The sequence below is a fragment of the Triplophysa rosa genome, linkage group LG11, assembly GCF_024868665.1.
Source record: "Triplophysa rosa linkage group LG11, Trosa_1v2, whole genome shotgun sequence".
Lineage (NCBI taxonomy): Eukaryota > Metazoa > Chordata > Actinopteri > Cypriniformes > Nemacheilidae > Triplophysa > Triplophysa rosa.
In genome coordinates, this window is record NC_079900.1 from 14,467,264 (window position 1) to 14,480,294 (window position 13,031).

General features: G+C 40.7%; 2 protein-coding genes across 3 annotated transcripts in view; one reads left to right on the forward strand and one right to left on the reverse strand.

The window, feature by feature from the left end:
* The first annotated feature begins 3,964 nt into the window (after positions 1-3,964).
* Positions 3,965-8,757, forward strand: slc16a3a (solute carrier family 16 member 3a). Its single transcript, XM_057347244.1, is given in 5 exon segments — positions 3,965-5,640; positions 5,764-5,907; positions 6,004-6,780; positions 6,881-7,138; positions 7,141-8,757. Coding segments are annotated over 5 exon segments (1,485 nt in total). The 5' UTR covers positions 3,965-5,417; the 3' UTR covers positions 7,224-8,757.
* Positions 8,758-10,543: 1,786 nt separating this feature from the next.
* The window catches only part of csnk1da (casein kinase 1, delta a), a 31,691-nt gene continuing 29,203 nt past the window's right edge, over positions 10,544-13,031 (reverse strand). For both annotated transcript variants that reach the window (XM_057345162.1, XM_057345161.1), the window contains one exon: positions 10,544-12,605. Coding sequence is in view for 1 of the 2 variants with exons in the window: in XM_057345161.1 (XP_057201144.1) it covers positions 12,555-12,605 (51 nt within the window). In the remaining variant the exon portion in view is untranslated. The remainder of the gene's footprint in view (positions 12,606-13,031) is intronic.

Consider the following 13,031-nt stretch of genomic DNA (forward strand, 5'->3'; position numbering starts at 1 on the left):
AAACCGAATGCAATCAGCGCCGACTGAGAGCGCTTGTAAATCCCCTATGTGCTTAGCCGAAGCAAGGGCGAGAAGGAGGACGGCTTTTAGAGAGAGCTCTCTTATGGAAACCGTGTCCAAAGGTTCGAACGGGGGAGAAGAGAGAGCATTCAGTACCACCGCTAAGTCCCAGGGCGGCACTGAAGGAGATCGCGGGGGAAACAGTCTCCTTGCTCCTCTTAGAAATCTGACCACCAGCGTGTGCCTACCAATCGATTGCCCATCAACTGGGGAACGAAACGAGGCGATAGCAGCCACATAAACCTTCAGCGTGGAAGGGAGGCCACGTTATCCAGCCTGTGCTGCAGGAAGCATAAAATATCGGACACGGAACAGGATACCGGGTCGATACTGTTATTGCTGCACCACTTCGCAAACACTCCCCATTTGAGAGTATTTAAACGCCTGGTGGAAGGCGCACGAGACTCTGAAATAGTGTCAAGAACACACTGAGGGAGGGCATTTAAAACTCCTGTAGTGGCCACGCATGAAGGCTCCACAACTCCAGGTTGGGGTGCCATATCGAGCCATTCGCTTGGGACAACAGGTCTCTCCTGAGGGGGATCCGCCATGGGGGAGGCCGTCAGTAACTCTCTCAGGTCCGGAAACCACGGCTTATTTGGCCAAAACGGGGCAACAAGGATCACTGACGCCTTCTCTTTCCTGATTTTGCAAATCACCAGGGGTAAAATCTTTACCAGAGGAAAAAGCATAAAGCCAGACATCCGGAAAACGCGCTGTTAGAGCGTCACTCCCCATGGGGGAGTGGGCAAACGAGAAGAACAGCGGGCAGTGCGTGTTCTCGCTCGACGCGAATAGATCCACCTCCGCCTTCCCGAATCGTTCCCAAATCACCCGCAATGAGTCAGGATGAAGCCTCCATTCCCCGTGCGGAAGACCCTTCCTCGATAGCATGTCTGCTCCGCAGTTCAGATGACTGGGGACATGTGCTGCTCTGATAGAGAGTAGATGCTGATCCGCCCACAGCAGGAGCCTCGCAGCCCGTTTGAAAAGGGGTCTTGAGTGGACCCCTCCCTGGCGATTTATGTACGAAACCACGGACATGTTGTCGGTGCGAATCAGAACATGTCTCTGCTCCAGCCGCGACCGAAAGGTCTGAAGAGCTAAGGACACCGCCTTCAGTTCCAAACAATTTACGTGCCATCTGCTCAGTGACTGTGACCAAAGGCCAGACGCCGGCATGCCTTCGCACACCGTGCCCCAGCCCGAGGATGATGCATCCGTCATAACCACTGTGCGCCTCGTCACTAGCCCCAGATGAACTCCCCGACTGAACATGTTCGGGTCGTGCCACGGTCTCAGAGCACTGAGGCAGCTGTGCACGACCAGGACGCACGCACGACCCGTGTACCACGACCTCCATGGGACTCAAGTCTTCAGCCATAGTTGTATGGAATCGGACGGAGCCCTCCATCTCTCTTGAGCACTACAAAATACCGCCTGTAGAACACGCTTTCTAGCTAGCTCGGAGGGACTAGCTCTATCGCTCCTTTCGCGAGCAGGCTGCGAATCTCCTGCCTCAGCACCGGGGCGTTTTGCAGTAGTGTAAGCAACGGGGCTACGCCGCTGAAGCGGGGAGGTCTGCGTCTGAACTGTAGTGAATACCCGTTTTCTATTAAATTCATCAGCCACTGAGAGATGCCCGGAATGGCTCTCCATGCGTCCAGAAACAGACATAACGGCCGAATCTCTTTGGGCGTGACAGCCAGCAGACTCCCTGGGGAAGCATTCTGCCCCAGCGAGGCTAAATGCACTGGCGGGGGAATGGCTCGTGTGTGAGAATCCAGCCACCTCTCGCCCACGGGAGCGGCCGTGGACGAGGGGGGGCTGGTTATAGCAGACATTAACTGCGGTTTTGCGCTGCACCATGGCAGGGCAAGGAACGCAGTATGGGCAGAAAAGAGAAGCAAACAAGGCGCTGTGATTCACAGAAATAACTGGAAGCTAATAACCGAAACCTGCATTTACAGTTAACATTTTGTGTCAGATATGTTAAATTCTGCGATAAAACCATATTCAATTTCATATATTGCATTGACTACTGTGACTATTGTGTAACTGTAAATTACATTTTATTAAAATGTATCTATTGTGTCCATAAAAGTCAGCTCTATTCAGGTGTGTGTGGATGGTAAATTAGTCACTACAAGCTTTTGTTTTAACAGTACTGTTTTATTTATTGGTAATACTTGGAATATACCCCAGAGTTAATTTTTTATTAACGGGTTATCATGATTTTCACTTTATAATTGTTATAATCCATCTGTTAATTCCGGATCATAAGTAATTACCTAATACTAATATGGTAACGCGCCTGAATAATTGTTAAAAAGTTATCATGTTTTTCACTTTATAATACGGTTCCGGATCATAATTACTTAATACTGTTGTGGTAAGACCTGAGTAATTACTAAAAAGTCACTATGATTTTCACAGAATAATTCAGTTAGAACAGAGAAATACTATTTTTTTAATAATTACTAATGGGTTACCAAGAATTTCTTAATAGTTAATAATGAAAACACAACTCTTCAGCTATTGAACACAAGCCTCATAATAAGCAACAAGGAGAGATGCAGTGATTAGGAGGTGTATTTCTTAAGTTTCTGTCATGGCTCTGCTTCATTTAGTCATGTTTTTCTTGGTCCTGTAGCAGAGCCATGGCAAAGCCTTTGGTTATGTGTGGAGAGAAACATATTATTGTCCTTTTGACAATAATATACGTTCTCTCCAGTGTCTCGTCATTGGCCCAGATCCTCTCCTTTCCTTGTTATCTTTCCCTGAGTGTTTCATTACCCACACCTGCCCTGTGTCATTATCCCTCGTTTGTCTCTCCTTTAAAATGCCCTCTTGTTTCATTGTCTTGTGGCTCGTGGATTACGTTGTGTATGGTGTTCTTGTCTCTATCCCAAGTCTAGTCAAGTCGAGTCAGTTATTTAGCGTTTGTCTTGTGTTGTTCTTTTACATTGTCTTAGTTATATTTGTCTTGTCAGTTTTAGTATGTTGTTTGGTTTGCCCCATCGTGGGTTTTTGTTTTGTGTTCTGTTTATTATTTATAATTAAAATCTTCCTTGTTAACCCCTTCACGCCTGCTTGCATTTGGGTTCTTTCTCGGCACGCCTTTCCGTGACAAGTTTCTTTCTTTTAAAATAAATAAAATAGAAAAAAGGATAAAGATTCATTCGATTTATTTCATTGATATGAAAAATAAAATCTTGATGAGGGCAATATTGGACAATAGTTTAGTGATATAAAATAATGAAGTTCACTGAAAGTAAACAAAATAGGTTAAATATGTATTTTTAATAGTAATCAAGATCATATATAACTAGTTTAATTTACATAATTATTTTTAGCAGCTGTTAATAAAGTAGATAATTATTTTAAATGGGTCTTAGTTATTGTATAGTTCTGCGGGAGACATACAGCATTCAGTTGTTATTAATGACTATTAAATAAGTAATAAGTAACTAATTGTTACTTACCTTAAACATCAGTATGCTGTTACCTACTGATTAGTTAATCTTTTTTACTTATTAGTTATCTGTAATGACTACAGTGTTAGTGCAGCACTAACCATTTGTTCTGCATAGTTACTGCAACCTATTAAGTATGAAACAGTATTATAAAGTGTTACCGTCAGACTTTGTTTATCTGAAGAAAAAAATGCATATAAATCTGGGATAACATCAGGGTAAATAAATGATCAATATAAGATAATATTCATATTTCCGTTAACTATTCCTTTAAGCACTCAGAATCTGCACCTTCACACAGATATTTTGCATATTTGATAATGTTTCAATTCTACTCACAGGAGAAATTCTTGTTTTTCAACTTTTTTTGTTCTTCACACATTACTGTACTCACAGAGCACACAAGAGACAGAAACAAATGCATAAATGGACATACAGCCTATCTCAAGACAGAGCATCGCAACATGATGTGAGCAGCAGACTTTAGGACCCAGTCCAGAGTGCCGGTTAGTCGGGTTTCTCTTTCTCACTTATTACGTCTATAATGTCATACGTGCTGCAAAGAGCGTATTCCGGTGGAAATTAACTGAAAATATAAAGCTGGAGGGAATCGTTTTAATTAGTAAGTACCATTTACAGTTAACAATGTCTAATTATTATCCCAGTTACATTAGAACAACTGGATAAACATGGTGCCAAAAATTATGTTAATCGGCCTCTCCACAAAAAGACAAACGTTTGCACAGGTATTCTAAGGACATGTTTATAAGTCGCTTTGATGTAATCGAGGTTATTTAATCGTCACATAAACGAGGAACAATTTTCGCACTGCTAATTTTTTGAAATCAACATTTGTTGTAAGTACCACTCGCTATCAATCTTTGCTTTAATATATAGATGTTAAGCAGAATAAATTTTATATTGTTTATTTATTAACTAAAATATCCATCTCTTTGATCAATGAGTGTTGCGCATCCATGCCATCCCTCATGCAGCAAACGTAACAGGTAACGTTACCCGGCCCTGGCTAAACATGACGGAACACTTTTACATTGTAAACAGTAACGTTAGCTGACATATAAAACTAGAAAAATGCGAAACTAGACACATCGGATGAAGGAAGGATTGATCGGCTTGTTTGTAGGAAACGCGTAAAAGTGCGCATCTGGTAGTTAAGACGTGACAGTTGTATGCGCTGAGAGACCGTATGAAGTCAATAAAATTTTGATAGATACTAAGTCATTTAGAAATATACAATACTTTTTTTTACTATGCCTATACCTATCATCTATGATCTTTTTATTTATTTATTTTAAGTGCAGTCGAACAGTCTACATACTGTAGACATTAAAGTGACATAAAAGTCATCACGTGGGCTCTCCTGTTTTTGCCAAGTGGTTGATGTCCTTAGGGCAACATCATGTGGACCCTGGGACAACATTTAAATCAACCAATCAGATTTCAGAAATAAATTTACAGTTTATTTTAAATTTAATCTTCCAACCAGGATTAGGTCCTTCTACACCATTGTTTTTCACTTATCATTTCCCTCTGATTTTATGGGTAAGTTATGGTTAGGGTTGGGGTTTGGTGTGGGTTTAGGTTTTATTTATAAAAATGTTGTCCTTAGGTCAACAAAATATGTTGTCCTGAGGACATCAACCACTTGGCAAAATCAGGTCGAGCCATCACGCGAGTAGGTATTTTGAGGCCTTTGACTCATCTTTTGTTACCCGTTCTTCAAAACTAAAATGTTTTTATCCCTTTAATCTAACCTTGGGAGTCAGGAAAGTTTCCCTAATTGAAAGACCTAATATTCCTCTGAGAACATTACATGTGGCTCTTATTTCCACAAAGAGCAGAGGGAAACAGTAGAGCATCATGGGTGGAGTGGTACTGGATGAGGGCAGCAGTGGAGTAAAAGCCCCTGACGGTGGCTGGGGTTGGGCCGTGCTCTTTGGATGCTTCGTCATCACAGGTTTCTCTTATGCCTTTCCAAAGGCTGTAAGTGTTTTCTTCAAAGAGCTGATCAGAGAGTTTGATGTGGGCTACAGTGACACAGCATGGATCTCCTCCATCCTTCTGGCGATGCTATACGGGATTGGTATGTTCTCCATGAATCACATATCAACACAATTTAACAACACCTATAAAACTTATTTACAAATAAACAAATAATAGAAGCATTATTTTCTAAAATATACGTACAGTATAGTACTCTTTGCAGGGCCTTTATGCAGCATCCTAGTGAATCGATTTGGGTGTCGACCAGTGATGTTGGTGGGTGGTCTCTTTGCATCCCTGGGAATGATTTTGGCATCATTTGCCACAAGCATCATTCACATTTACTTGTGTACAGGAGTCATAACAGGTACTTAAGTCATCATTTTTTATTTACAAGATGGATTGAAGTCTATCTAGGGACTTGTAAATAGTTGACTTGTATACGCTGCCTTTCTGATTTCAGGTCTTGGTTTGGCTCTGAACTTCCAGCCATCACTCATTATGCTCAATCGATATTTCAGTGAAAAGCGGCCGCTGGCTAATGGTCTGGCAGCTGCCGGGAGCCCGGTGGCCCTGTGTTGTCTCTCTCCGTTGGGCCAGGTTCTTCAGTATAAATATAGCTGGAGAGGGGGCTTCCTCATCTTGGGGGGGATTCTGCTCAACTGCTGTGCCTGTGGGGCTTTAATGAGACCTCTGATCTCACCAAAGAAGGTAAACACTCCTGTGAATGAAAACACAAATGATGACACAAAGCCCAAGTTTAAGTTACTGGACTTGAGTGTTTTCAGAGATTGTGGCTTTGTCATTTACACCGTGGCCGCCTCCATCATGGTGCTTGGTTTATTTGTGCCTCCGGTGTTTGTGGTGAGCTATGCCAAAGAGCTAGGAAACGAGGACACAAAATCCGCCCTCCTGCTCACCATTCTGGGTTTCATTGATATTTTTGCAAGGCCCACGTGTGGCATCATTGCAGGACTCAAGTGGGTTCGTCCACGCTGTGTCTATCTCTTCAGTTTCGCTCTTCTATGCAATGGCATCACAGATCTGGTGGGGTCCATGTCTAAAGACTACGGTTCTCTAGTGGTCTTCTGCATCTTCTTTGGGATTTCTTATGGCATGGTGGGCGCCTTGCAATTTGAGGTTCTTATGGCTGTAGTGGGGACGGAGAAGTTCTCAAGTGCCATTGGTTTAGTTCTTCTGCTTGAAGCCATTGCTGTGCTGGTTGGACCTCCATTTGCTGGTAAGTTTCATTAATAATTTATAAAAAAATTGATTTCGTAAGCATTGGCAGATTCTCTTGAAGCTATTGAAATGTATTTCTGTCACTTGATCATTACAAGGGCGTCTCTTGGACTACACTAAGAACTACATGTATGTCTTCCTGCTGGCTGGGAGTGAAGTTGTGATGTCTGCTTTAGTACTGGCCATATGTAACTTTCTGTTCATAAAAAAGAAGCCAGAAACACCAGAAGCTACAGCAGAAGGTGGAGTGACAGAGGTGAATAATCAGTCCAGTAACTCATCTACAGAGGATCCGCACAAGGCCAATGGGAACTCAGAAAAACCAAAGGATTCGGTTGAACTGAGACCTGAGAATGTGAGGTTGATCCATCAGAGGAGGAAACATTCCTTAAAGAAAAAGATGGGCAGAACATTGCTTGTATTCCAGAAACTGACCCATGAAAGAATTTGACATTTCCTGCTGAGGTTAGACAGACCCAAATAAAAGGATTGAAGAGCATAGCAGTATTAATGTCTGCGATTGTGTAGTGGTGATTTCATAATGTTTGTGCTAGTCACTGACAGATTAATATTTTATCAATATTACAGACATACAGTGTACTATGCACTTGATAATATAAATATATATTAAAAACTGCCACACTATATAAAGATTCATCAACATACTATGATGCACTTTGAAGACAAAAGTACACATATTCCCTTAAGGACAGATTTCCATTGAAAATCTTGTCATCGTTTACTCACCCTCTTGTCATTCCAAACCTGTATAACTTTTTTCTGCTGCATAACAAATTATTTTGAAGAATGTTAGCAATCAAAAATCCCCCTTTGACTTCCATTATGGACACAAAACCACAGAGACATTTCTCAAAATACCGTCTTTTGTGTTCCACAAAAGGAAGAGCCATACACAGGTTTTGAATGAGGAAGAATAAATGATGACAGAATTTGTATTTTCAGATGAACTTTAAAAAGTGAAAAACAAACATTGGAACAAGCTTTTATCTAATGAACTGGTGAGCAGGAATAGGGCTCTTTCTTCTTCAAGTGCTTTTGTAATTCTACATGTATTTCAAAGATGTGGGTCACTATTAATAACTCGTATGTTCAGACATGCAATATCTAAAAACATTTTGTTTTTGTGCGTTTCAGCAGTGTATTCAATAGGCTTTACTGTAGTGCATAAAGATAAGTGTTATAATCCTTCACTGTCCTTAAAATTGTTCTAGCTGCTGCTAACTGTTATACTGTTTACATTTACTTTATATATATATTATATTCATTAATGTGTCTTAATTCCACAGGACAGGAACACGTCAGCTGAATACAGTTTATGTTAAAGTGGAATTTGGTTGTATTGGAATTTGATTGTCAGTGTTTATTGTACTGTGAATTACTGTCTGCCATTCCATTCTAAAACTGCATTTTAACTTATTAATACTATACAGTATATTAAGATTCTATGATGGTGTATAGTGAGGTAGAGAGCAGACATCTGCAATACATGCATTTACTTTATACAAAAAAAACCCTAAGCTGTTCCCTTAGCCAGTTTTAACCCAAATAACCCGTAAATCAAAACTCAAAACAAAGAGGTTAAAGTAAATGGCACAAGCATACCACGCAGTGGCATTGTTCTAATTTTATAGCATCAAGTGTGGAGAGCTCTTAACTAGTTGAGATGTGTATTTTGTATAACATTTTTTCAGGGCAGCTAAGAGAAGCGTAGACTCATTACTCCCAAAGTCAGTCACTGTGGTTCTCTAAAATAGACTAGAAAATCCACACACTCCGATATAGCAGCTAAAACTAAACAACCTGTGAAAATGTATTTTCGTTAATTTCCAGTGTGCCTACAGTTTCTGAATTTTGTATTTGTATTGTTTACTTTCAAAATAGTTTTAATAATGGATGTAAAAACGAGTCCACCTCTATCTGCTGAAAACACCAAAGCTGCGTAATAAATGTTGAATCCACAACGAATAATTGTCCTGTATGCTATTTCTTTCATAGGCCATTTTATGGTACAAAATGAATTACAATTAAATATATTTTATAACATTAAGGAAATATAATAAAAACCCATATAGGAACACACCAGTACACTGCTGTAGATTAAGTGTCAAACTGGTGCTACCTGTCACTCATTATGTGAACTGCAAGAATCAACTGCGTGGATACTAGAGGTTCATTTTTTCCAGGTTGTCTTTGGGGTGTCAAATTATTTTTTCATAGAGAAAAAGATGATGCACCGAAATTAAAATTCTTGGCCGAAGCCGAATAAAAATGAAACACTTGTCCGAATACCGAACATTGCTTTTCGCATTTCTTCTATTTATGTAGCCAATTTTTTCCCTATTGCACAAAATGAATGGTCAAAATGTACTTTTATATTTTGTCTTGCTTTTCAATATAATTTAAAATAAAATTGAGCAAAACAAGTGTGCTAAATTAAAACAAAAACTGAGCCCTCTCCCTTCATGAATAGCATATATTAGGCCTATAACTGACTGCTGAAAGAATGTACTGTACTCTGTACCCCTACAACAAAACACTTTATTAAAAAGTGTTATTCAACATAAACTAAAAATATGAATAAACGAAAACTGTTGGCTCTCTTTATGCCCTGTCTGAAACCAATATTAAGAAATGAGGCTGAAAGGTAATAAAGTTGCTAACTCCTGGCTTCAGTGTTGTTACATCGAGCTGAATAGCCTGTGGAGCAAACTAGAACAAAACAGCACAAATGTTTCTAAAAGCTCTGATAAAAACGGACAGAAATATAAATGAGATGATACAGTGCGTTGTTTAGGTACGTTACGCCACGTTAAGCTGTTTCCTTATAATGGACTTCTATGGGGGAGAAAACGATTAACGTGATATTATTCACTTTATCCGCGGAACAAGAGCTCGTTCTTTTGACAGCAGCAAGTGTTTAATACAAGGAAGGTTTGACAGAAATTTGGTTTTCCTTGATCGCTGTTTAGGTACGTTAAGCTACGCTAAGCGTTTTTCACGTTAAGCGTTTTAGAATGTCCCACATTTAGTTGTGAATGAGGCCTTCCACACTGCTTGATCCACGTCCGACATTTCTCCCCTTGGGCTTTAGGTTTCGGGAAGGGAAAAAATTCCACCACCCCGTCCAAACTTTTAGGATACTGGCTATCAGATTTATACAATCCATACGCACAACGCTTCGGCATGTTTCCCTCGCTCGAAAGCTTGACAGACCTTCCGCGCCTAGTTACGGTTGCTAAACCACGATTGGCCAGTGGCGGTTGTCGGGCGTGGCTTAGCGAAGGGTCAATTCTGACTGTGACAACCATTTCAGTTCACGTCTCTCCTCCAAACTCCGCCCACAAACGCTGACGTTCTCTCAGAAGGTGCACTCGCGGCAGGTATGCACGAAACATACCTTTGACAAGCCGTTTAGTACAGGAAACTGTGCACGCGACCGTCTGTGTGATGTCAAATGATGTCGCGAGCAGCGGGGCTACTGTCAGACCGCCTTCTCCAGCCTGAAGTACACAAGTTACCGACCAGTAAAGCCGCTTTCATTCATAAAGTTACTCCGGCGCAGCAAGTTCCGTGCTTTAAAATGCTCCACACACTGCCGACGCGTTTGCTGCATTAATAAAGCGCGCGCGTCTCCCTCTCTCTCTCTGCCCTGGTTGCTGCTTGATCAGAACACACGTCATGCTTTTTGCCATTTTCGGTTGACGAACATTCGGTGCATCCCTAAAAAAGATGACAAAACGTACAAGTACTTATTAATTTATTTACACATTTTAAAATACACAAATACAGTGGCAATACAAATGAGGAAAAAATCTCCCAGTGAAGGAAGATTTCTGTAATTCCACCTGATACAGCACAGTGTGATGCTTGTGTGATGCAGAAGGACTGGCCAAGCAGTCATGTGTAGAATGAACCAGAAAACGAAAATAGAGAAATCCACAATAACTCGATCCCAGACAAAGTGTAGTTGTGCCTACATTTAAACACCACCAGTACTGGACCGGCTGTTTCTGTGAGACCACCAGTGGAGAGAAAAATACTAAATTATTAAATCTAGAACCAAGGAACCAAGTCCCTCTCACCTCTCTAACCACTAGCCTTTTCCCCATACTCAAATACACACACACAGACAGTGGCTATGACAAATGGTACTTTGCCATCACTAGAAACATCCTATATACATGACAACAGAATTTAAGAGTTTCACCACTATCCCCCCACCCCATGACTACAGAAAAAAGCCTACGCTCTACTATGCCGAATGATATGGACAGGCAGGTTGCCCTCAACTTCCTCTGTGACTTATAGCACCAGTAAGTCAAGGAACCACACTTTCGAAATAAGGGAAAAGTGGTACTAAAAGAATTAATAATAGTAAACAAATTTCCAAAAAACACTTGCATCTCAATTTTTAAAAGTGTCAGACACAAAGAAAAAACCGGCATGGCTTTAAATGTTGGCTGGTGTATTTTCAATGAGACAAGCTGGGCAGGAGACATCCATTGCAAATCGTAATGCACATATTCAAATCATAAAAACGAAACAAAAAACAAACAACATACCAGTCCGTCTCAAAGTAAGCCCAAAAATGTCAGGTTAGAACACGATTGTTAACGTGTATACACCTCCAGTCAGAAAGATGGAGCCCTTTTTTAAATTCTTAACCTACTATAAACTTCCTTTAGTAAACTGGACTCTGTCCAACTGTCTCAACTCGACCACATACGTGCCTGCATTTTTGTAAAATCACTAACCTTAATTTGGGGGTAAAATGATACAAATAGCAACATTAATAACATCAACATTTATACAATACAGGCATTTCACAGCTTTCAGGAAACAAAAAAAGCTCAAGGGAATGCAATAAAATCAACGAGCAAGAACTGATGAGGGCCAGGTTGTTGGATGCAGACAAAACTAAAAATAGTCTAAAATGAGCAATGGTAATAAAGGGTGTTTTGTGGTCATGACGTTTTGTCATTTACGAACCTATATTTGCTTCAAAGCCTGGCCTTCCACTTAATATACGCAAAACCGCAAAAAAACCCATAAAAGGGACATTGCCTTCATTCTGCCACATGAACTAACGCGCTTGCAAACATAATATTTTCCTTAAGCTTAAAGTGGTTAAACTAAAAAGGTTCACTTGCAAAAGAATGAAGCCAGTGTGAAATCAATTTTTGTTGTGTACAAAAGACAAAAACAATTATGTTTAGCAAAATGTCAATGGCTAACAGTACAGCTGCATTCCAAGCTGTTTTAAAGTATTTTTTTGCAACAGGAGAGTGCATCAATCAGAGCAGTTGTACATGAATTTAGCCAAGACGCTCTGCTTCTGAAGAGGCCCCTGGATGACATGAGGACGGCCCCTTCCTCCTGGTGTGTCAGAGGGGCAAAGGCAGCGACGGCCAAGAGTCACGCCACCCCCCTCGGCCCCGTCCCTCTCATTTTGCCAGCGATCTTCTGGCAAAAAGCGATGTTAATGAGCACGACTTATTGTGCCCGGGTGTCTTTCAATGCGTGTGCGTGTAGGTGAAGAAACGTTTGTGTTGTGTTTGCCAAAATAACAAAAACGTCCAACGTGTGGGTTTGTGTGCCTCAAGTGTTTTAATTGCATTGAGAGGAAGGAGGAAACTAAGTCTCTGTAGATTTGATTTGCTGAGGTTGATTTCACATGGTTAGAGGCTGCTGGAGAAGTCTTAGTGCAGATCAGGGCCGTGGTTGGTCTGCTCTTTAGGCGTGTGTAGGGTCTCATCGAGGTACAGCAGACTGCAGGCCACTGGGGGTGACACGAGAAAGAGCCTAGAGAGGGTAAAGAAAAGAGCCATACATTCTAGTTAATTTCACATCACTGCACTGCAAAACTTACTAAACTAATATTGTCATAGTTCAAAAGATCCTCAAATTGTTACTAATCTTAAATTGCCCTGCACATGTGCCGAACAGGTGCAGAACAAATATTGTCTGTACAGGTAACTAAAGCTGATGCCCTGGTAACCAAATCAACCAATGATGATACAATAAAACCAGGACTCTTCATCCTTACAGATATATGGCCAACAACTTTCCATTTTATCTTTGTATTCCCTCCTCTACCCATACAGGAATCATTCCCTTAATATTATGCAGAAATCTCTAATTGTTCACAACCTGAGAAAAGTTGTTGTGATTTAAAAAAAAAGTGAACTACTTTCACCTGTGGTTTTTTTCATACCACGCACATTAAAT